Below are 25,964 nucleotides of genomic sequence, written 5' to 3' on the forward strand. Positions count from 1 at the left end.
ACGCTAAAAGTGGAAGTGTCTGCGCAAAACACAAAACGTCGCACCAAAATCAATATCGACAGTGTTTAATTATTTTGTCACGTCGAATCGTTACCAACTTGACTTATCAGTTATCTTGTTAAGCTTGAATGTCGCTGTTATTAACGATTTTACATGGTAAAACTTACACTGGGTCATAACATCGACTGCAACTACGTTTTCCGACCCGGGTAGAAAAGTTGCGATTTCATGCTTTAATATAACTAGGTGTTGACGATCACATTCTCTGAATTCAACATCCCATATGACAAGTATTGCTCTTCGGGCTACGTTGAAGTATTCGACGGAAACAAATTTTCTAGAAAGGTATCTGATAACGACAAACTACCTGTTTATAAATAAATATATCCTCGACTAATAATTAAAAATGACAATTGTTTTAAGTTTAAGGGCAATTATTTGTAATCAAAACCAGTCATGTTATAGCATATAAAGTATTTTGTCCGACTCTCATTGCGACAGAAATGTAATAGGTACGTGTCAATAGTTATATTGTCAATACGATTATAGTATTTAGGGTTTTGTAACACATCGAGTGACATTTATTTTTAAGAATTCGTAGTTTTACAATCATCAAAACTCATTTATGAGCGCTGGTTGAGATAAAAACAGTCAAACACAAGCTAGCATCTTTGCTTTTTTGTGGTTTTCTTGGTTCCAAACATTATATGAGTGCTAAAGTATTTATTTACTTGAGATGGAAGATCGCAAGCTTTGCGGCCAACTGCAGACCACAACGTTCGTGACGTCATCCAACAATGCTCTGGTGACGTACTACGCAGGCCCAGAGGCGCATCGCGGTTACTTTAGCCTAGAGTGGGCCAGCAAAAGTGGGTGGAACAAGTATTTTAAAGCTTGTTTTGAATTTATCAAACCAAGCACTTTATAACGTACATACATATACGCGTACAACAACTACGATTTTGTCCTTCTGAAGTATAGTCTTTTGATCAACAATAACGGCTTACGTATCATAGTACAACTAGAGCCTTAAATAGGCCAAATGAATCAGTCGACCAATTAGGGATTTTCCTGCAAAATGCTCTAGCCTAAAAATCTAACCAGACGCTTTTTTAACTTCCAACAATAATTCCAACTCAGATTTATCTATTTTAACTAACAATTAATCATTTCTTATAATATCTTCTGGCGATATTACAGTAGATCACGTTCACTGACATTTTTTTAATCTCGCTCATAATTTATTATCTTATGTAAAATATGCTTCAACAACTATAATGAAAAAATGTTTTGACTTGAACGTTTTTGTTTCCAGAAATGCAGAACACTAATTGGAAAAAGTGCGGATTGGCATCCGCAAAACCAGCTTTTAGCCAGGTATAACGGCTTATTTGCTGTGTTAAGTATTATTCCGGTAAGCTTTCATTGTCAGCAATATTGCTCACAAAAGCAATCGGTTGCTAGCAATTCTATTACTAAACTGAATCGCTGCCATTCTCACTGTATGGGTGTAACAAGGCTATGCAAGTCGAAAGGCTATTTTAACTTTTTACTATTTGGCAAATCTTATCGTTGTCTTTTGTTAGGCCTGCAACAAATCTTTATTTGTATTTTCGTAACATAACTTTATTTTGCGTCATTTTACCCTTTATGTTAGGTTGAGGATTGTCCATTCAAGTCAACGTAAATAAAGAGCTAGTTTAAACCCTTTTGTTTTTTAACGTGTTACATGCAGCAAACTGTGTTCATATATGCTATTAGTCGTAATAAAAAGATGAATTTAAATAATTATTGCACGTTTTGATTCCCGACAATTTGCGCAGAAATCCGATTACGATCTAATGTATCCGGTAGCCTCAAACGAGGGTTCATGGCCCTGGCACGCCGGAGTGGTGGAAAAGGGAAAATACAAACTGCGTTGTCAGGGAACCATTGTTTCGAGCAAGTATGTCCTTACCGCGGCTCACCGCATGGAAACGTGAGTACACTAATGCAATGAATTTTCTTGTTTAAGGGTTAATTACTGGTTAGAAACACAGAATTTCGTGCAAACTTTTGAGCAAGTGCAACTGTGCCTCCGACCGTTCTTTAAAGAGAGGGAGCATTTAGACCTTGCCTTAAAGAGAGGGAGAAACTGCCCCTGAGCCACGAATTGAGGGCGCATGATAAATTTTGTAATAGTGAATTAGGGCACTAAATCGGTACAAGCCTGTTGTCTTACACCATCACATTGGGGGGTAAGTCAGCTGTTGGTCTAAATGTTGGTTTGCCTTAGGCACTCTTGTTATGTCAACAAGTTACACCAGGCCATATGCCACCAAAAACTGTAAATACAAAATGTTTTCGCGTTTCGCGCAAATTTCCATTCTCGTTTATTACGTTTAAAATTGTCCGTTTAAAGGACATCTATTCTTCCCAAAGGCGCTTTGCTTATCATTCCATGTTTTAGTGTGTGACTTAACAATTTATGTAGTGCAATTTCCGTTAAATTGGACTATAACATATTTTTAACTATATGCGAATCATATTTACCTATTTGGGTATGGCATCACCTATTAGCATATTTCCTTTGCTAGAGAACAGCGGTTGTTTTTAAAAATTATGTTTAGAAAGTCACGGTACAGTGTATAACTTTGCGACCTCAACCCTGAAAATTTCATGACCCTCACACCCCCTCATATTTATGCTAAAGAGTAGGGTGTTTGTCAAGTTATGCATATTTTCGCATTCTTTATCACAAACGAAAGCAAACTAAAATTGTCAAAGAATCTTCAGCAAAGTAGTTATCGTGGCTAGAGACAAAGGTATAGAGAGCATAATGTAGTACAATATTTAAACACAAAAACACCATTTAAAAACAAACGTTTGTATACACAGGAAGCCTATTTTTATTAAAAAGTAGTTTATTTTTATTTTGACCAAATCATTTTTTGCGCAGATATTATGAATCGAAAATTCAAGTATTCGTCGGAAAACATTTGAAAGATGTGTGGGAACCTACTGAACAAAGGTTTGATATCGCTGAAGCACATTTAACGCCGGGTCGTCGCATGCTGTGAGTTATATTCGTTCGGATTTAATCCTCGTTTAATTTCACTTAATTCTTTGGTCTGAGGTTATAGTTAAATAAATTACACAAATACAAAAACACCGTTCGAGGTATCCTTTCTACAAAATGATCCTATTACACGGCCAGTTAGTACGCCATATAGGTAAATAATATAATATTATCAATTATAGGTAAATAATATAATATTATCAAATCTAATAAAATAGCGTTCACTTAAGTGCATATCTAAAAAAAATTCCCTAACTACAAAAAGTTCCGCGGCACACTTGAGGATCTTGCGAGGCACACAATTATACAATTTTACAACGTAAAGCTTTTGCTATCGTACATAGAACAAACGTTTATTGAAATGAAATTAACTATACGAACAGTCTACATTTACTTATGCTGCGTGAGCATGGAAGGGAGTAAACAATTTTGATCACGGTTTCAAAAATCCATGTCGAATCGTTTCGTTCACAGGGAACTGGGATATCATTATGGAAAAACCTTCACAGAACCTCTTGTTTTTCGCGAGGACGACATTTCGGTTGTCGAGTTGAAAGGGGAAATAACCTTCACACCCTACGTCAGACCTATTTGCATGCCGTCACTTCCGCCTTCTGCCGGACAGTTCGTTATGGTGGTTGGGTGGAATCTAGCAATCGTTGAAGACGCGGGTAATATGTAATGCAAGGTATACATGTTATGATCCTAATTTTTTTATTGTTTTTAACTTCCTAGAAACTCTATTGCTAAACGACACGTCTGATGATAAACTGAAGGAACTCCGTGAGGAAATGTGCGACCAGAATCTCTGCGATTCTTTGTTGTTCGTGCGGGGTTTTGTCGCTAACAAAGATCATGGCGTTGTTTGTACAATTGGGTCTCGAGCTAGAAAGACGAAGGCAGGTCCTGGGAAGGTAAGTTGCTTTAATTCCGAAAGAGTTTCCCAGATTTTCTTGGAGAGCGTATAACATTTCAGCACGTCAAATAAACTCAATGCCTCATGATAGCAAAACAACTTTCAGCCGTAGCAAAACATCGCCTTTAAATTGGTTCAAATAAAACGTTTTAACCGACAATTTTGAAACAACGTTTTTCAAATTGTGTACAACCGATAGACCGAAATAGTCAAACTAAGTCATGCAGCGCTAATTCTAAACTCAATATTGCATATGGAAATGTCGGTTTAGAACTAGATTTTGTATAGTTACAAACTCGAGATATCTGTTAACTTGGTGCTTTACAATCGGTCCATTCACATCACTAAAATATACAGTACAAAGATTAATTTAGGTTCTTAAATAAACTTGCATTCCTTCATTTAACAGGGTGATTCTGGCAGCGGCTTGTTTCAATATAACGATCTTAGTACCCAATGGGAAATTGCAGCCGTATATAATGGTCCACTTTTGTTAAACAAAATGGATAAAATTAACAACGAATGGAATAGTGTTTACCATCATTTGTCGTGGATACAAAAAGGTAAATCTATTAGTGTTGATGTTTCGTTGGCCTCCAACATAACTGATGTCTAGAATTAATTAAGTCAATCGTAATTTTTGTACAGCATGATGATAACATAATAACAACTAAACGAAATGGTGAACAATTAACTGAAAACGCAGTTTCTTGTTGTTTTAGTGACCAAGAACACCGTCAACTGAATAAGACAGACAATTGTGGTTCAACATATGACACCTGAAACTTCAGAACGTGTTTCATAAATATTTAATAGTAAATAATTTTCTTAAAAAAACACCACAAGCGGCATCAATATATTGAAAAACACCGATGTAATTTGTGTACTTTCCGTTCGGTTCTTTTGATTTCTCGCTATTTAACTGTCACATAAATTTATTTTTAGGACTTTGGCGGAACATTTTTGTCACAATTTATCGCAAACTTTTTATTACGAGTTTGCAAATTTAACATCGGTCCTAACTCGTTAGTATATTACAGTGTTTGCTTTAATAGTAGCTTAGCGGTGTGTAAGGTCGCAAACTACTCTAAATTAGCGATTCACGCAAAACTGCTTTGTAAGCTTCTTCTTTTCTATGGTTCAAAGCGCACAAGAGTCGATTTTCGTCGTGAACGTAATCTTTTTACATCAAGGAGGTTGTTGTTTTTATATGAATGCTATCAGTGGCCCAATCGCGAATAATTCGTTTGGCAGTGACAGAGTGTATCACTGTATCGCGAAGCTGGTGCAACTGCCTACCCACATTTGTATTGTATATAAGAACAGGTTACCCACATTGGTATCTATCATTTTAGCCTTCTAAATGCATTGATATTTATTAGTTTAAGAGCCTACCAACACTGTATATATGTCGTTACTTATTGATAATTCATATATTACTTCTTTACACCAAACACAAATGGGTAAGATGACCCCACCCCACTAAATGCGCATTTGAATAATTGTGACCCACCTTGCAGCACTTGCAGCCCTACACATATTTGAAGAGCGCCATATGCCATAGGAAAGCTCAAACTTCAGAAAAGCTTCAAAACTATTTCGCAATTCCAGAACACATCGGTTAAGAAAAAAACCTTTTGTTAGAAAAGTCTCATTTTTACTCGAAACCCGATGTGAAAAACTGTTAACCCGCTTGGAACATAATGATTCAATTGTCTAACACTAGTTTAAACTTTACATATATCAAAGTGTGTATTGGTTTAAATATTTTAAAGCAGGGATGATTATTATCAATGTATTTTAGACGTACATTTTCACTGACCCAATTCTCGTTACATTTAAAGTATTTCTCTGTTAAATAAATGATTTGCTGTACATTATTTTCGCCCTAGTTCTTCGCCTTCTCGTTTGGCTGGAGTTTGGTTTTGACTCTCGTAGATTTCATTATTTGGTGTAGCCTAATAATACTAAAATACATAAACCATTTAGCTATAGATGTTGTTCATGTTAGAACAGGGATTCTTAAACTGGGGTTCACGGACCCCCAAGGGCTTAAACTGGGGTTCACGGACCCCAACTAGTTTAAGGTGGTCCATGAAGACTTAATTAAAGAACTAGTGTATACTTAAGAAGTGGTTACTTTTCAAAGAAAACACTTTACTTAAAAATTAAACGGTTTTTGCACTGAATGTAGTTAGACTCTATTTAATTTTCACATTTTTTGGACCGAAATAACAGAGTTATGAAATTTATTTGTATTGTGACTTCAATTTGTGACATAATTTTGGAGCATGTCTTGCCTACCGGGGTCCATGCAAAGCAAAAAACAAATTTTAGGGGTCCGCGGTAAAAAAGTTTAAGAACCCCTGTGTTAGAACTACCACCAGACGGCGACCTTAAAACGGTAATGCGAACGTGACAATGTCTTGAAAATTAAAATAAACCTAGGATGTAAACGTCGTATTGGCAAATTCGATCAAAAATGCCCTGCTAAAAGTAAAAGTTCATATATCTGCCGAATAGTATAAAATTAAAAACAGTAGTACCACTTAACATTTTAACCAGTAATAAATAAGACCGATAATGATTTTTTAAATATAACTTAGAAACTTAACTTATTATAGTTTTAAGATGGTTGTGTGCACACGACAATTACATAGATTGGTCAAATAACTAAGTCGAGACAATACATATTTAAATTGCCATGGTTATTCCACTGATGTGTAAATGAATAAATAACCTCAGATCGGTTTGTTTGATCGTAACTTTGCCTTATGTTGCGCAATGCTTCGCCTGATTGTTGCGTGGGCTATTGTAAATTTTTATTCGTTTAAAGAATGAAACAAACCAAGACAACAATAAGGCAACTGTATGCTTGGCCACTAAATAACATAAAATAAATTCGATTAACAAAAATTTTATCTTTACGAGGGTTTGACAAAACGGACGATTTTGAAAATAATGCAGCTACGAAGGCTTATCCAAGTTTAAAAATGGAAAAAGTTTTCCAAATTTCCGAAAAAAATTTAAATTTAAAATACATTTAAAAGTTATATGCTATAATCGCTATATATCCGTTTGAATGGTTTAAAATAAAGCAACGCTTCTTAACCGGTGCGCCGCGGGCAAAAGGAAAAATATCATTTAATATAAAAAAAACAAACATATATTTATTGCTTTAATTTACTTATTAGTTCCTTTGATCAAGTTGCTCGTACGGCGAGACTCAAGCCAAGCGCTACATTGTATTTGTTTTAAACCGTCCAGTCGATTTTATACTTACTGATCGGTAAAGCACCTTTTAAAGCTGTAACATATACAGGTATAAGTTGTTTGGTAAGAGGGTAAAATAAAGTCAAAACGACCAAATGGCAGCCTTCGATTTTAATGAATTTTTGATTTTGTAGTTTCAGCTTGTAATACCAATTGCGCGTAACATATATGGTACTATTTAATAATGGCCTAGGTTAGCGGTTTTCAACCAGTGGGCCATGGCTCACTGGTGGGCCATAAGAACATTTAAGGTGGGCCAAGTGGATAGCAGTCTCAGAAACAAAAGTGTAGTAGGAAATAACAATTTTTGCCATATGCATTAAAAGCCCAAACTCTACATGGGAAACTATTTTTTATTGCTGCCTAAGATTAAGCACAACATTAAAAAAAGTTGTCAATTTTCTAGAAAATGTTAAGGATTAAAACACTTCTGAAGAGTTCAAAAATAGTTAAAACATAAGGTGGCAAGAAAGACGAGCTGATAAAATCGTTCTTTATATGTTGAAATCTAATTGTAGGCAGTAATTTAGGAAATGTAACTTCTAATATCGACTGTTGAAAAGAAATAATATAACATTTTCCGAGAAAAAGGTTCGCGGCAGTCTAACATTGTACTTTACGAAATTGTGGCAGGAAAAACACTCAACATAATTGTTTCTAATATGTTTGTCAAAAATCAAAACGGAAAATGAATTTTCTAATGTTGCCGAAAGCGTTAAGTACAACAATAAAAAGCGTTGATGATTTTATTAAAAATTGTAAGGATTCGAAAAAAATTGAATCGTTTAAAAACGTTCCGAGAAAATCATAAAGTTAAAAAAAATAGTTGTTTACACCAATGGTGGGGTGCGTTGGCGAAGTGATTAGCGCCACTGACCAGCAATCCTCAGATCCGGGGGCTCAACTCCCGGCTGAGCACTTTACTTACGCGCGGTGCTTGTGGGCTGAGCACCTGAAAACCGTAGCCCGAAGATCAAGCAGAGAGCGCAAGCCGCCATCAAGTTAATAATCTCTGCAACAGCGCGTCTACGAGCTGAGCTGGCGGCCGTGGAAGGAGAAGAACATCTCTCACTACTTTACAGACTAGTATACATGCTAGTGCAATGTATGGTGATGCGTGCATTGTATTGTGATGTATATGTAACGCGCACTCGAATATGTATGTACCAAGGGTTGATATTTATTTTTGACAGTTGGCCGCATGAGAAACAGAAAATGTCTCGGCGAACCGTGTCAAAAAAGGGATTTCGAAAACACATACAACCCGTGATTCCGTTTAAAAGAATCTCTAAACAACAATAGGTGAGGATGCCTTACGAGAGTCGTGTGTTCAGTAAAATATTGTAAAATCTGAAAAAATGTATATAAAACTTGCTTTCCAAGGTTAGCATGAACAAATCTTACTAAACTAATATGCTACCCAATAAAATGCATTCAAAGATTAGAGTTTAGTTATTATTAAAGGTTCTACCCATTTTAACACAAATGTCTATACCAGGGGTGTTGAAATGATTTCTGCCATGATCCACCACAGCCAAACCTGACAACATGATGATCTACCAAATACGAATAGTAAACATAATGGACACGCTTTAATTTTTATGGTGCTTTACTTATGTAAACGCGATAAGTTTTATAGTTAATCTTGTTTAGTGTTTGTCAACCTTCGTAAGTTATGGCGAACGTGGCGAGCGAAGCGAGCGCGATTTTTTTTAGGTACACCGGCATTTCTTTCAAATTTCTTGCAAGTTTTTATTACATTGCCTAAAATACAAAATGTTAAAAATATATGTCCAATATTTTTGAATGCGTTTTCCATTAACGGTAAAGAAGCGCTGATCTAGTTCAAAAGACAGCATCAAAACGTAAACAAGCCGGACGTACAAAGATGATTCGCGCAAAGCGGGAACATTTTTTGCACTTACGTAGTTAAAATAGTCAAAAAGTATTTGAAATTGACTCGTATCTAGTTTGTCAAATAGGCGGCGGGCCGAATGAATTACATTGGCGGGGCGCATCCGGCCCGCGGGTCGTAGGTTGCCGACCACTGTTTTAACTTTAGGTCTTACAATAGCATCGAATTGGGGCTCTGTCGCTGACTGATATCCTCAATAGCTCACAAAGATTAGCATTTGGGAGTCTCGTTCTATGCTTGATTTTTTTGCAAAATTCATTAACACTGACAATTGGTATTCACATGAAAACACTGTAAAAACTTTATTTTTTTAAGACTATTAGAAGATCCGCACAAAACGCTGAAAAGATCCGGAACTGGATCGCGATCCGCCATTTGAACATGACCGGTCTGTACTAAATTATACTATTAAAATTATTTTACTCCGTCAAAAATGTATTTTTGTTTAGATTTAAAGTTTACTAGTTATAATAGGAAAACGCTTGTCGAACGAAAATTACGAAAAACTACGCTTTAAAATACGAGATGTTAGTTAAACATTAGTTGTTAGATCTCAAGGCTCACGGACATTTGTCATTTTGTTTGATCGTAATACTGTTTGCCTTGAAATCGTAATAATTATCTGATTTACCATAATTGACTTATTTGATATGGCCATTATGCTTATACCTGTTACGGACATACACCAACCATCTACTCGTTTAAATTATTTGAGATTGCTTTATAGCACCATCCTGCGACTGAAATATTTTGTACTATATACTTTGAAATATGACAGCAGTAAAATTGTGGCACGTTTTGATGTGGTCAATTTTGCTAGCATCGTTTTAACGTTTTTTTTGTACTCGCATTAGGCAAAGTTTAAACAATGAATGATTTAATTTCTGACTTATACGATTTGGAAATAATAATATGACCGATTTTAATTTAAAATTCAGTTTAAGAAATAAACGATATTCGGTCGCTTTACGTTAAAAATAAAATCAATGTGTTTTGAATTAAAAACAATCAAAAAATGAAAACAGTTAGACTGCGTATTAGAAACTATTAAACATATATCAGTTATAATAAATGAGGTTGTGTTGTGAAGCTGCATAAGTATTTTTTTTGGTTTGATTGTATTTGTATAAAACGTTTTATAATTTATTTCGTTACGTTTTTTCTTAGCAAGAAAATATTTCACAAGCAAAAGTAGATTTTTTTGGTTTGTTAACATTTTATGATTTTCCCCAATTTCAAGGAATTGATTATCGACAGCTTTCAGACTGATACATCTGTAAAAACAAAAAAACAAAAAAAAACGAATGAAAACCAAAAAAATAGATTGCAGTTATACTTCTATTTTGGTTGTCAAAAGGCGCTTTTAAGAAGATAATGAACTTCATTTCCGATCCTGACGTAGAACCGGAGACTGTTGGAACAGCAAATGAGGAACTGCAATACTCAGGTAAGGATGATGCTTTTTCTATATAACACAATCGGACAAGTTGCGATAATATGCACTTTGACAGGGTTTTGTAAGATTTGACTTTGGTAAACGCGAAGAAATTTTAAGGTGCCGCAACTTGCACTTTTTGTTGATTCTATGCCATAGTTAAATAGGCTTTATGGTGCGATAACGCTTGCGAAATTAGAGAGACTATTTCGGTCCTTCGACGGATGAGGACAAAGGAAGTCTCCCTGTGGATCCTCTTATGCTCAACCCCCCTTTAGAGAGAAAAAATTGCGACCTGAAGCTGGTCTGGCGGAGGTTTAAACTTTCAATAGACTTAAACAGGCACAGATCTAGGATTTATTGGGAGGGGCATGGCCTTTTGTTCAGAGATAACATCATAAGGTTACGTCATAAAGTTAAGTAAATACGTGACGTCACAACGTTATATCTTAACGTGACGTCACAACGTTATATCTTAACGTGACATCATAAAGTAATCCAAAAACACTACACAAATTCAAGTTTCAGGTTTAGATAGGTGTTACTTTTAATACAAAAACTACATTACAGTACTATCAATTAGCTCAAAAATGGCAAAAACGTTTTTATGGTTTAATTTTGGATGGTGGAGCGATGAAAGGCGGAAAGCCTATGGGCAAATACAAAGTTTTAAAAACGGATTAAGACATACTGGAAAGGTAATTGAGATTTGCGCAAAGCGCGAAACTTAGGCAAAAAGGTTTATTTGCCCCTTGACCCAACCGGTTTTGAAAAATGTAAATATGAAGGTACATTATTGTTTCAGCAAAATCGATGTTTTTGGAACACGCAATAAAACTTATAAACAACAATATCTAGCAGGTGTATCAGTAATGTCATATAGTATTAAGTCGAAAGACATAATACAACTGATTACGCAATAATACCATCACTTAAAAAAATTCCGACAAATATTTAGTAATTCAAAGTTTGTTTTATTTCCCAACTGTGCCATATTCCAACGTTGATGTTACTCTACATTTTAATTATTCTAATGTTTATCAAATTGCTTTAGTCCGATTTTATTTTGGTTTCCAATCTAAATTGTTGATTCGATAAAGCGTACGATAAAATTGCATGGTTCGACTATTTGCGTTCGACATACAAAATACATGCAATACCCTATTATACGTGTGTACACGAGCCTTTATTCCATTAAGCTAAAACTTTACCCTCTTAAATTCTATTGTCAAGGCCGTACATCCGCTGCTACCGTTGGTGTTCCTGAAGGTGGTGACGCTTTTCCTTCCCCAGTCAGAGCGGTCACGCCCACCGCCCCGCCCCTCTCGCTAGTCGATCAAGGTCAACAACTTCCAGGCTACCCGCACCCGCCCCCTAGCTACGAAAAGGCAACGGGGCAAGCCAGGCGATGACACTTATGGCGGCCATCCTGGTGGCATTTTGTTACTTTGTAACCGCTGGTGAATTTCAATTGACGCTCGATGGGCATGATCAAGTTAGGTCCAGCATTTAGAAACTCGCGTTTTGTTATTCGCGCTTTTCGTATCGTGAAAACAAGTGTTTTAAATAAAATATGAGATGTTCGTGTGTTGTTAGGCCTCTTTCTTTTGGTTCGAACATTATCATCTGAGGACAGCAGTATGTTCGGTTTAAAGGGCTACTCTATAGCAGTGTTTAGAGTCGGACAGACTCGGAATTCGAGTAGTCTTACTTCAGCGTGCGGGAGTGCTGCGGCTAGTTGGGAACCGATAAGGCGCCAAACTGTTAATCGTAAACGTAAACCAGCAAGGGAGAGACATTTTTTCCCACTTGTTGTGGGTTGATGAGTTATATAACACATCGAGGAGTTTGTTGGCCATAGGAGTCGGATGTAGGGTTAGGGTCCCAATGGAGTTGGTTGATTTGGAGTCGGACTCTGGATTCGGATTTGAGTTGTTTCAAACCGATTCCTCAGCCTTGTGTTTAACTATAAAAAAGCGGTTATTTTTATTTTTTTAGATATAACGTTCTATAGAATATCGGTGCTATATAACTAGTTATCATGGATTGTCTTGAAATTGCCATCATTGGAACCTTTGTGGTTCTGTTATTTTTTGTTGGCGTAGTTGTGGTCGCTATGAGTCCGTTTCACCTGATTTATTGGCTGTCGAAAAATGGTTTTCTAATGCTGTGGGCTTACCTGACTGACCTCAAGAAAGACTAAAAAGCTATAGCTTTCAGCTTGGAAGACTATGCGAACAAGTAATCAACTCGGAGAGGTAATAGAACTATTTGTTTTACGGAAGACGGAATAGATATACATACTTTTATATTTTTAAGGTGCCTCCCAGTTTCAATGCGCGTCAAACGGACAACTAACCAGCGCTACAAAAAATGAACCATCCACGGAATTTCTACACAGGCTTTCAATAGAACAACTTCATTTCAAGCGTACAGCCAACCTATTCGCCAATTCGCTTTAACGACAACTTTTATATTTAGTGACTATAATATTGGTACTTGTGCTATTATTGTAACACTGCTGTGGCTTCGTACTTTTTCACCTTTTTTATACCACTGCTACTTTTTCTGTATTGTTGTTTACGCGTAAAAACTGCATTCAACTGAAAAGGTTAGGGCTTTGAATAGTCCGTATAAGGCTTTTCAAAAACACGCTTTTCGCTACAAGCAGTGGCGAAAGTAAACCAGGTCGGTCAGAAGCGGGTTACAGTGAATATTATTTGCAGGAACGCCGTACAGTAAAAAAATGTTTTTTTTGTTTTTTTTATTATAGGGCACTAACTATTCAAGAGCTATTCAACCGGGTGTATTATACACCCCAGAGTGTACAACAGGGTGTATGTATCCATAAGTACATTGCATTGCGTGGACTGTGGTGTTCATGTTCTTAAGTAAACGTAAAAGTGCGTACTGTTCCAAATAAGGGAAAAAGCACTGAACTAGGCCATCCCGCCAACGTCGTCAAGGTATTTAAGCTAAGATTTCAGTTGCTTATTGGTGCATTACATTGCCAGCTATGCAGCGCCGTGGGGTAATATTAGCGAATATTACATGTACATGCTGCGACATTTATTGTTTTAATGTATTTTAGCACTTGGATCATTGTGAAAGTTACTCAGAATCGGGTAACACACCTAGTCGAACCCTTTCATTCTCCCCCCGAATAACGAAGACAGTAAGGTAATGTGCGAAGGCCTATCGTATCAAGCACGTAGAAACTGGTCCCGGCTCTTAACATGAAGCAAGAATAGCAAAAAATAAGGCGGTGAAATTAAATACATGTTATTACTGTTAAGCACTTTTGTGGTAAAAACTGTGAGCCACTGAAGAGTGATTGCAAACGTTAACATATAGTTTAGTTGAAACAAAAACTTGACAGTTTATACAGTGACATTAACCAATATGTATGGATTATGTCTATGTACCTAATATTTGGTCGGGACCTGCAAAAGACAACAACAGTAAAAAGTTACTATTTATACGTCTGCACTGTAAATTAGCTTGAAATTGAAAAAAATCTATATGCTCATTCGAAACAACAGCCATTTGTAACCATGTGTTGTTAACAAGTTGCAATGTGTACGCGTCACTGGTGTTTTATTACTATTTCTAACACTGGGCGTCATGCTGGCCGTTACAGTTACATTTTACCTTATATTCTGGCTGTCGTTTGCAATCTGTAGATGAAAGGAAACATCCAGTGGCCTACTTCGTTTTTATTTCGAAAACGATCACCCAATTGTCGAGTGCAATATGTCAAACTAATCTGATACAAAGTGACGTAATTCATGTGATAAAATAGTAAAATTGAGTTGAGTTTTTAGGCTGTAAAAACAAAGATTTTCTAAAGGTAAAGTATTTTTCAATGCTAATACACTTTTTTTCTGAAATTTTTTTCAAAGTATAAACTCGCAAACCATGGTTAAAATGCAGACAATCAGTGTCGAATGAGTGTTGCCACTGTACTCCTATACTTAGCCTACTGGCTTACGTAAATGACTTGGCTTAATAGAAACAATTGTTCGCAAAAATGCAAATATAAAATGTTAATATCAAAACAGGCACAGCTTTATATACTTTGCGGAGAACTCGAATACAAAAGTACAGTGAAAATTTCGCGAAATCACGCTAACAAAACAAAAAGTTAAAATAGTTGCCAATGCAATGTTCGATTTGCTTCAGCAAGAATCATAGCCAAAAATGTTAAAAAAATAAACTCCATTGGGCAACTGTTGTGTCAACTTGTTTTTTCCTGCATATTTACGTGATATTTCTTTGGTTATGAGCTACTTGGATCATTGTAGTGGAGCATAGCATCACCTGAAAAGAACTTAATTACACATATAGGAAATTACAAACCAGAAACAGTAAATCCGAAAATAAATAATAGCTTTTTAAATAACTCGCAGATCGGTGGATTCTTTTTTAGAATATAAGTTAATTTTGTCTAAAACTCAAATGTTTGTCAAAACACTTTTCTGAATTCATGCTCTGCTGTAGGGGTTTTTTAACCAATGTTTGACGCTTTTTAAAATGGCGAATGAACAAAAGTACTTACCGTATTCCGAAAAGCTTTAATAGTACATAAGATTTGAAAAGTATCTCCATAACTTCTTTATTGCTCTTTTAGACAGCCAAAAGGTGAGGTGAAATGGAGCTGACATGGTTAGTATCAAACCGAAGAAAAACATAAAAAAGCCCATGGCTCCCATACAAGCAACATCTGCAGCCGTTGCCATTTTTATTCCAAAGCTGGAAGAACAAAATTTATATAAACCACTATTTTCTGGGAAACCTAGAGGAACGGAAAGCAACCCAATGGACAATGCCGGTTTTCGATAATCGGAATCTTTTATATTCCACGAGTGTATACTTTATGATATTAATAGCTTGAAACAACAAAACTATATGATTAAAATTGTAACAAAATGCTATATTAAAAGGTTATTGTAGATCTGTGCTACTTGCAGGTGTTTTTTAATCACTCATGGCGTACGCTATAAAAGCTATAGTTAAGCAGGCAAAGCGAAAATTGTTCTATAATTATATTTGTCTCTGTCGCTATCAATTTTCCCTAAAATGGGCTATACTATAATTGAGAATATCGCTTACGATTTCCCTAAACTAACTACTATAAAGTTGCTTGTTGTTTTGCTCTTGCTTTCTCTTATTCTTGTCGGAAATGCGACGGACAAAAAAACAGCCGATCAGTATCATTTCTCAACACTAAAATCTGAATACGTTTGCCTTCAAAGCCGGATACAAAGGTACCTCGTCTCCACAGAAACGCAAAACCAAGCAACAGTACTCTTTGCGTTTCGTTACCATAGTCACAGCGTACCGTTGCCCAATCAGAAGCCCTCGTCTATTTGCCGGAAAAGCTCGCCGTTAACTGCCTTCGAGCATTTGTCAAACTAGATATTTGGATGGAATGTTCGTCGGCGAAAAGGGCTGATTGCGTGATAAATTGTCTGTTTAAATTCTTTAAAATAACTTGCCCAAAACGTACTTTAAACAATGTTAAAGTTATCGAATAGTTATTTGTCTTTATGAAAATATTAAAGAAAATAATTAATAAACCGATTGCATTGTAGTGGTCTAGTTATTGTTGAAACCCGTTAACCAGAAATATTTATATTAATCGATTTTGGCATTGTTAAGGGAGATATGAAGGCACAATCACGTCCCGTGTTTATATGTGTGAAACCGTACACGACGCAAACATTGGCCTCGGGACTACGCCTTGTCTTTGCTATTCAGGTATGAAAGCCCTCTAATCAAAAGCAGTTGCTAAGGCAACTTTTATGTGTCTTACGAACTTTAGAAGGCGCATTGTTCTTGGTTGATGTTTCCCACTTTGAGTCGGTTGATCCACGCTTTTCTATGCTGTTCCAAGAGCAATTTAAGAGCAAAGCGTTAAATAGGTTAGGACTGTTTTGTTTTTGCTTGTGCTATGCAAAATATACTCTTCTAAATTGTTTTGAATATACTACGATAATATGGAACTTTTATGCAATACCAATTATGAAATAGCGGTACAGTCATCTTAAATACCACTGCTTCCACTTATGTTGTGCTATTACACACATCAATATCATTCATAAAATATTAGGCCTACCATATGTCCTCTTTTAGAACGCTCAAAAATGCTCAAATTTCCTCTTTTTTAGCATTTCAAGTTAGTTGCTTATCTTTTCAACAATTTAATAAATTTGTTGTTTCTGTGTCTGTTTTTGTTACTTTTGCTTTATTTTGTTTTTGTAACTTTAGCCTGCAAACTACCAAGGAAATGTAAAACATCATCAAACTCAAACGTAACAATTCTACTTTGGTTTCACTTGCCGGCAAAAAAATGTCCTCTTTTTGGATGCTGAAAATATGGTGACCCTATAAAATATGCTAAATAAAGTTTTGAACATTAGAAATAGCTTTGACGTATTTCACTTTGATTATAATTTTCTATTAAAAACGTTAGCACAGAAAAAAAGATATATGTTTAAAGAACTTTATAAAATACAATATATATTTTTAAGGGCACAAATAGATAAAAAAAGTATACAGAAAACGGCTCTACAGAGACAGAGATTAAACAAAATGTGCAATAAAAAGAGTATGTACATCACTTAAAAAATGCAAAGTAGAAATCAGTAGAAATTGTATAAAGAAAACATTATGTGCTTTAATGTTTCGTTAGTATGCAAAGATTTTCCTTTTGAATTTAGGTACACAGTAAGCTAACCGAATAGAAGTATCAGAATGTAAAGCAAAATAATATTTTACGTGGCCAAACGTTGTCGTACATAGCTAAAAAGTTGAAAAGTATGAAATATATAGAGTTTTTTTAAGGTGAGGGTTCAGTTTTTACCAACACTAGATTTCAATAGCCGTTATCGCTGCTGATGTTCGAGCGGAACTCATTTGAACTGTTGTTTTCTTAACCACTGAAACCTCAACTTTTGTCTCAATAGACTTGTGCTGGTAGCTGGCCACGGCTGTTGAGTATCCGGGTAACTCTACACTGTGATCGACGCCCACTGGTTAAAGTAAAACAATAAAGTTACAGAATAACTAGGCTATATTTTGTTAAAACTGAAATACACCAGCCATGAAAGCGCGATGGGGGGTTTCCATAAGTTGTGATCCATATCGGCTAAATAAAGTAGGCCTGTTGGGTCAGCAGACATAGCACAAAAGTATATAATTCGTTTATTAACAGCATCAACCTTTTTCCCTTGACGACTCCGCATTGCTACTTTGGTAAGATAGAAACACATTTTTTTAGCGCAACAGTGACACAACCTCATCGTTACCCAGTGTTGTAATGAATTAGGTTAATGACTTGACTTGACTTAAGTCTTTTGGAAAAATGACTTGTTTAGAAATGAAGTGTTTTTTATTTTACAAAACTGATTGTTTTTAAAAATTAAGACAAATGACTTAATTAGGACTTGAGTCATTTTAAAATAACTTGTGCAGGTTACAACACTGTGACCTTACCGATTTCCATGTCGCTTTCATCGTCAGAACTAGACTCTTCGGATTGTTCACTGGAACTTGTTTCTTCAGGTTCTTCTTCAGGTTCTTCTTCAGAACTCGATTCTTTCACTGGACTAACGGCCATTCTTGCTTCGATTGCTCGTATTTGAATCTCTCGGCGTCGCCTCGCCATCTCTTCCTGTGATGCTCGGTTTTGCGCCAATTGCATGTCCAACTTGGCGCGCTCTTCTTCCGGTGATGGCTGCTGTGGAGTCGAGTTGTTTGTGACGCTATCCCGAACGTAAAAATCAATTTCGGGTTCGCAGTAGAACTTTTTTAGCCGTTTGAGGACGGCCAGGGACAGCAAGTAAGACAGGTGCAAGAGACTTGATGCCACCAGTAAGACACCGAGTATAAAAAGTAACAGGAACACGCCAACTGCGCGCACGAAATACCCGGACTTTGATACTAGCATATTAACCACCTGTTGAGTGCGACAAAAACAACTGTATTTCAAACTTTACCCACGCGCAAATATATTATTCTAGCGTACGCAATTGTTAAATGCCTACGATTTTTCCCCAATTTTATCAATGTGTAATCAAGTGTTCATTGCTGATAAAGTGTTATCACACCTCATGACGAATTTCTTGCAAAAGTGTACTCTGTTGTATTTATCGGCAGTGTTGGTGTGTCAAATCTAATTTGAACTTCTAAAATACCAGAAGTACTGGTAAGTATAATCAGTGTTGAGATGACTCAAGTCAAACTTGACTTAACCTAAGTCTTTTGGGAAAATCACTTGACTTGACTTGAATCAAGTCTATCTTTCCACATAAAATAATTTGTTTGCTAAATGTTGCGTTTATTTCATTTTTTACTTGAGACTTGCTATGACTTAACTGGGACTGAACTTATCCAACCAATGACTTGACTGGGACTTGACTTGTTATTTATTCAAAAAGACTTGACTTGGACTTAAGTTATTTTACGAATGACTTGACTGGGACTTAAGTCATTTCAAAATGACTTGTTTACAACACTGACAACTATAACAGCAACCTCGTGGTTGCGAAATTATAATTACTGCTAGGAAATGTAAATATATCTGAGGTTACCAAAATTGTAACAAGCAAAACACAAGTACTAATTTGTAATTGTTGCATACTGTTTTTTCTGCTAAAAGAATTTATTATTCTCTTCCAACAAATAAACGATACTTCGATTAGAATTTGGTGTTCTAAGTTCATATGGACTTTTCTAAATAACAGCCTTGTGCCCCAGTCTGTAACATAAATCTTGATCTCCTCAAGCGGAGAAGGTAAGGTGTTATAGTTGATTTCTATTTCCATTTCACTTGCTATTATTAATCTACCACAAGGTGACCTGATATCTAGGTTCTAATAGCTGTTGGCCTGCTAAGGGTACGTCTTGATAAGCCGATGATTTGTCTGTCGATTATTTATGTCCACACCACGCAGTTACAGCAAAAAAACAAAACAAAAACAAAAAAACGGACGGTGTAAAAGCATTCAAATGAATGCCAATTTCGACTATTTTTGGCTGTTCATAACTTTGAAAGAAAAATAAGTTCAATGTATTTTTTAAAATGAAATTGGCAAATACAATGAGCCTGAATCGCTATGTGTTCAACAAACACCTTTTTAGTTTGTATTGTTCAGCTATTTTTAGCATTTCATTCGTGATTTGGGATTGAAATTGCATGCTGCAGGCACTGTTGGGATTTTGGTTCTTTTATTCATTCTAGGAATCTTAATAGGCATTTCTTTATTCATTCCATAATTTGTTCAACCAATCGTGGAGCCATCAAGCTAAAAAAAAATATTGCTAGTACAAGTATAGTACCGTGAAACTTCGACAAAGAGTTTAGGGGGAAATAAAAAGTGTATTGTATGATTTTACCTTAGTAAGAGAACTCTTTAACGACGCACCCTTAACCGTTTGCAAATATATTATTTATAATTTAAATCGCTGAACAACTCTATTATATTAATAGATAGCAGTTCACACAACAGACCGTTTAAAAAATTCGTTTGGCGCCTGTAGTATGTAACTACAAATTCTAATTCAAGTATAAACACCATGTTGTATCCAACACAGTCCTAAAATTCGTATTGTTGAATAAAAGGTAGATTGGCAACACTAGTTGTCAGCAGAGGCACTCGTCTAATACAAGCAAATTATGGGTAATGGATGCAATATAGGACATCCCTAAATAAAAACATATGATTAATAACAAAACAAAATCTGTTGTCTGGCATTGCTGGTATAAATACAAGATGGAACATAATCATACTAATAACAAATTTCTAATGTGACACAAAAGTTCTGCTAATGTGACAACCTTCTGCTATTGTTACACAAAAGTGTTCACAATGTTTAAACTTACCATATGATCGCCAAATAGCATGTTGGTTTTGAGACTGAGCAGATCCTGCATTTTGGTTTGGGAGTGAAATTTTTCAGACAGCACTTTACCGAAGCTAGTAAATATTGGAAGCAATAAAACCGGAATCTGTTTAGGTTTTGCTTAAAGAAATGAATGACAATGGTAAAGAAAATCACTGTTTTCAATAAAAGTCCTGTAAAAGTTCATCCTGACTTGATAATAATATTTTCAAATATGAGGGAGAGGCTCTGACTGACATCGAGAAATTCAAATTTCTTTAAAAATTAAATTTATAAGGTTAGCAGAGCTTTAGGCCAATGGAAAAAAGTATTTCTAAATTTGAATTTAACCGTTTCGCATTAGGTTTGGCAAATGTTTAAGTTAAAATCGCAAGAGTTTCCTCGCAAACGTACTTCGTAGTAACATTGCAGGTGTGTTTGTGTAACCGTGTCGCTTCACATGTGGATATTTTAGCTTGAAAGTTGCAGAAGCAAAAATACTTGAACAATCTTTGTACGAAATAAAATAAGCAAGCGAGTTGCATCGTGTTGGAAGCAAGCCTTAGGTGTTACATCAACGACATACGATAGTACCTGATAGAAGGTTAATTCAGTACTCCAGTTGCAAATCTTCGAGATGCGTTCATTTAGATTAGAAGCTTATCAGTTTAAACACGTTGAGTGTGATTTATTAACACATCTTGTTTCGCACAGGGCTTACAACAATTTAGTTCATTAACAGCACTCCAACCAATTAAATTCACATTTCAATAAAAATCACAGGATTTATTATAGTTCCAGGATTATGTTTGTGTGATAACTTCGTTAAAGGGGCAAGTAATATGTTCAAAGAACTTATAGTTCCAGGATTATGTTATTCATACTGTGTTTGCTTACTGGTTGCTCTATTTTGTCCTAATACGGTTTTCATTATTTAATGGTGAAAATAACGGCCCAAATAGACGTTAAAAGCGACATGCTTTATTTTCAAACGTTTCGGCAAAGTTCACTGATGATGGCATTAGAATTTGCCGAAACGTTTGAAAATAAAGCATGTCGCTTTTAACGTCTATTTGGGCTATTTTCACTATTAAACTTATGAACAGATCCGTATATGGTTTTCATTATATATATTATATATTTGGTGTATCACGGTTTCCTTTGTAAAATGAACCAGTGCTGTCTATAGCGTGGTAGTAATTCGATTTTTAAGGTAACATTTGTGAATTATTTCCCACTTACACGTATATCCCTTATAGCTACACAACTGTTAAATTTCCGAGAACAATCTACTTCTGAGATGTAAGCCACCAGCAATGTTGGTGTACACATTACTGTTTAGTCTTTCCCGATTGTGGAGGCCTATAGAAATCGTTAATTCCACAATAAACGTCCCCAACACTATTGTACAATACGATGGCATTATATTTCGATTAAAATTATTCGTTTTAGTGTATTGATAAACGTCCCGGTACAGTTGAAGAAAATCGACTTCCGACAAGGTATAGAACCAAGTACTGCATGTCGATTTGTTGTTATAATCGACATTTCCCCGCTGGCAAAAAAAACTTTATTTTCCAATCGAGAGGATCAAAGGTTTATTTTAAGTGAGCTATAATTACTCTATGTACATATGTAATATCGTTAGCACAGAGAAAAAACGTAAATTTTGTTTTTTTACCTAATTAGAATGTCAGTGTTTTAAAAGCGTTTATTAAAGATAAATAATTAGGTTTGTAATTTTGTGACCTACTAATTATTTCAATTTTCTTTGGGATTTACAGGCAATTTCGGCATTGAAAAACCCTGTTTCCGTAATTTAACCAGAACGCCACTTCAGATAAAGATCTATTCTCTTGAAGTTTATTTGCCAACTAAAGGTCTACTAGGAATGAATAACACTATCGGTGGTATTCAGTTTCACCTAGCTTGGTTAACAGGCTTCACTCACTGATAAAGGCAAGGTTTTGTGTCACAGAAAGCAGCGTTTACAGGTGTTGGTTTGTACGACAGCGAAAATAAGACGAGGAAGCAATTAAAATGAAATGTGTGTAACTCAAAATTAAAATGAAAGAGTATGGTAATTCCAGCCCAATATACATAGGCCTATAGCAGTGATTAGTTCAATTGGGGAAAAATGATAAAATTGATTACGTAAATCTCCATTAATGAGCATTGCTACAATTATTCCATTGAAATTCGTTAAATTTGAAAACTCTGAGAACAAAATTGAAAGTTCACTTCAAAACTAAAGTTGTCAAAAACTATAAACCTGTATCAAAAAGTAACCGAGCTATTTCTTGCCAAATTCGTATTGTTTGATTTTAGGTATTTTAGCATTTAAGTTACCGTATTAATAATATGGGAAAGAAGGCACATGCTGCAGGCACCATTGGAATTTTCGTGTTGTTGATCATACTAGGAATCTTTATAGGCGTTTCGTTCCCGTTTCACAAGTTGTTCAACTTTTCAAAGCGAGGAGCTATTCAACTCAAGGAGTATTATTCCAAGCATAATTAAAACTGGAAACCTTCTACAAACAGACACTATATACGGTATAATTTAAAGCTGTATTATTTCATTGTAACTTAGTAAGCGATTTGTTCTTAGGATGCAACCTTAACCGTTAGCCTATATACTTACTTTATATTGTTATGTAAATCGGTTATCTGTAGTATGTAACAACAAATTATAACTAGCGATAAACAGCAGTTTTTACTCAAAACATTCCAAAACTTAGCCAATAACTAGACCAAAGTAGAGCATTTTTAATTGTAATGTCTTGTTTAATTCTTTTTAAGGAGACTTTTTTTAGGACTCCGTGCTTTAAACTTCAACCAAACAACAGCAGTACGCTGCACGTCAATCACAGCCATGGCATTGTCAAATTTTCCCGTCGAGTTTGAACAGTCGTCATCCAACACATCTTTGCGGAACCGCTTTTAAACAAAGATTTGAAACAATGTTTTACGAGATTTCCCTATCAATTAAATTCTTCGTCGTTCAATATGTTTCTGGTGACAAAATCTTTCTATAGTTTATCTTCCTATATTTTGCGTATGATTTAGCTACTAGTTTGCTTTTCGGTTTGTAACATGTGCTTTAAAGTGGCAACGCATACATAACCAATATGCACTGACAACGATGCGAGGGTGTTTGTGTTGCTATGACTATGTGTATTTTGCACTTCACACTAGGATCGGACAGGGCCCTCAATATTTTAGCAACGATTGTCGTTACAACACGAAAGGATTAGTTAAGTGGAATTCTGAACCTGGCCGTCGTGATTTGTGCGATCTAACTAAAAATTGCGGATAGGAACTTTTGAAAATAACTAAAAATGAATAATGCCGTGTTAGATATACATCACTTTGCTGGCAGACGTGGAGTGTACATAACAGCTTTAGAACAGCACAAATATAATCAGAGTTGTTCGATGTTATCGTTTATATTAAGTGGTATAGTTAAAATTAGAGTTACATATACCTGAAACGACAAATTGGCAAAACAAACAGCAAAACAAAAGAATGTAGGTAAACTTTTGAAGAGTCAAGGCTGAGTTCTCGTTTTCTAACTCCTTTATTCTTTCGATCTGAGAATAGCTGTAATTAAATTCGGACGGTCATTAAACTTTTTGCCCTAAATTATGACCATCGGTGTAGGAACACAACAAGTATTTTAAATTTGAATCATGTAACGCAGGTTGTCTATTCAAACAGTATTTTTGTTATTGTTTTCAATGTGTCTACCAAAGGGAACAAAAAAGTATATAATAACGCAACATGGGAAAGAAGAATGTTACATATGGTGCATAATTTTTTAGCTGTTTTTTTTTCCCCGTTTCAATCGTTCTATATTTTCTGTATCATTGCACCCACTGTTCGTGGAAGGAAATTGACGATAACGTGTTTTATTTTTTTTGCTATCCTATTTTTTCCATCACGCTAGTCGGTTGTTCTATATTTGCTCTATCCGTATATATCATCAGTGTGCAAAGAAATCGACTGAGGCGACTGCATTTTACATAACGAAGTGGGATCGCAACAGATGAAAGTCCGTATCCTCTCAGGTGGTCTCAAAGGAGGTTTGATCGAGGCGAGTCAAATAGTGTTGTGCTACAGGTAGCAGAGCCCGCTGATACTGGAAACGTGTTTAAAGAGACTCGTTGTAACCTCGCTTACAACGACCGCAACGTACACTTGCCAGGGTACATCACGCCTCCGCCGTCATACGAATGTCTAGCGATGGAAGAGTGCCAATAGCAAACCGGGTTACCAAAAAGAATCTTCATGGCTCCCTGATAGTGCCTTAAGTATTTTGTTCAGAAAATTGAAACCGGTACAAAATTGCAATTTCGAAACAAACTATGGTTCCGCGGAACGAAATTGGGAACAATACTAGGAGCACCATGCAAATTCCTATATCAGACATCTTCTTCCAAACGGATGGCGAATCGTCCTAGATTACGTTTCGCTTGTCCATTCAATGTGCTCAAATCAATGGGTTTCAACGAACGATTTATCGATAACTAAGATATTCTCGACGTGCTCGATACTGCTACAGAGCATTAGCAAAGGATACTGCGTTCAATATGCTTTGTAAAGGTTCCTATTTATTGGTTAATCTTTTTGCTGAACCTGTTGAAACACCTTCCCAGGAAGGAGCACTGCCATCAATTGTGCTATTACGAGCAATGCGGCATAACTAGCGGTGAAGTGATTCGAACAACACAACTATAGGTGACCTAACCTAGTGGAAACAAAGCGACAAACGATGAACATTAGATTTATTTGAATTAAGGAACTGACGGTGACACTTGGCGTAATATATTTGCCTTCTAAACAAAGCGTCTGAACTTGTTTTTACTCATGTTTTTAACTATGAGTTTTCCTTGTTAACATAAACATTGGTGTGTGGCTTGAAAATTGGGGAATTCAGTGATTGGTCTACGTTTTGCCGAATCTTATACAGCAATATAAATTATACCAATGTGAAAACTCTACTATATACGGTAATTATATCAAGGCAAATGGCGGTAATTGAACCGCAGCCCTAAGGAGCTAGAAAATGAGCTAGAAAAACATAACAGTCGAATAAGTGACTTTTTTAGTTCAATTCACCTGATGCAATGAACAGTTGACAATATCCTGTATAAAATTGTTTAAAACTGGCGAGATGCCGTATTAAGTTGGTTTTGGATGTGACTTTTCGATACGCACTTATCATATGTATCACTCACATTAACTGAAGATGATACAACTCTGATTATAGAAACGTTTTTTAAGATGTCTATTTACTCGAACTAATTGGATTTGAAATTCAGTTTCAGGCTACATTACTGATCAGTGCATAATGTACCCAATGGAGATTTACTTGTTTCATTTCGCTGTACCTTCACATGTGTTTCTTGTCCTTTCCCTATCCACCTTTTGTTTGACCCCTTTGTTTTTAAATTTGTGATTCTCACCTTTGGGATTTTGGG

General features: G+C 35.8%; 2 protein-coding genes across 2 annotated transcripts; one reads left to right on the plus strand and one right to left on the minus strand.

Annotated features, from left to right (window-relative positions):
• The first annotated feature begins 736 nt into the window (after window positions 1-736).
• LOC146135300 (clotting factor B-like) lies at window positions 737-6,629 on the plus strand. Its single transcript, XM_083395737.1, has 8 exons — window positions 737-869; window positions 1,316-1,377; window positions 1,824-1,978; window positions 2,939-3,055; window positions 3,506-3,729; window positions 3,794-3,972; window positions 4,384-4,537; window positions 4,697-6,629. The coding sequence occupies exons 1-8, from the start codon at window positions 737-739 to the stop codon at window positions 4,717-4,719; spliced, it is 1,047 nt and encodes a 348-aa protein (XP_083251863.1). The 3' UTR covers window positions 4,720-6,629.
• A 10,509-nt stretch (window positions 6,630-17,138) lies between these two features.
• Window positions 17,139-18,548, minus strand: LOC146135301 (uncharacterized). Its single transcript, XM_083395738.1, has 2 exons — window positions 18,095-18,548; window positions 17,139-17,631 (listed from the first exon to the last, which is right to left on the minus strand). Exons 1-2 carry the CDS (start codon window positions 18,546-18,548, stop codon window positions 17,468-17,470), a joined length of 618 nt encoding a protein of 205 aa, XP_083251864.1. The 3' UTR covers window positions 17,139-17,467.
• Window positions 18,549-25,964: the final 7,416 nt, after the last annotated feature.

The sequence above is a fragment of the Ascidiella aspersa genome, chromosome 8, assembly GCF_963924565.1.
Source record: "Ascidiella aspersa chromosome 8, kaAscAspe10.2, whole genome shotgun sequence".
Lineage (NCBI taxonomy): Eukaryota > Metazoa > Chordata > Ascidiacea > Phlebobranchia > Ascidiidae > Ascidiella > Ascidiella aspersa.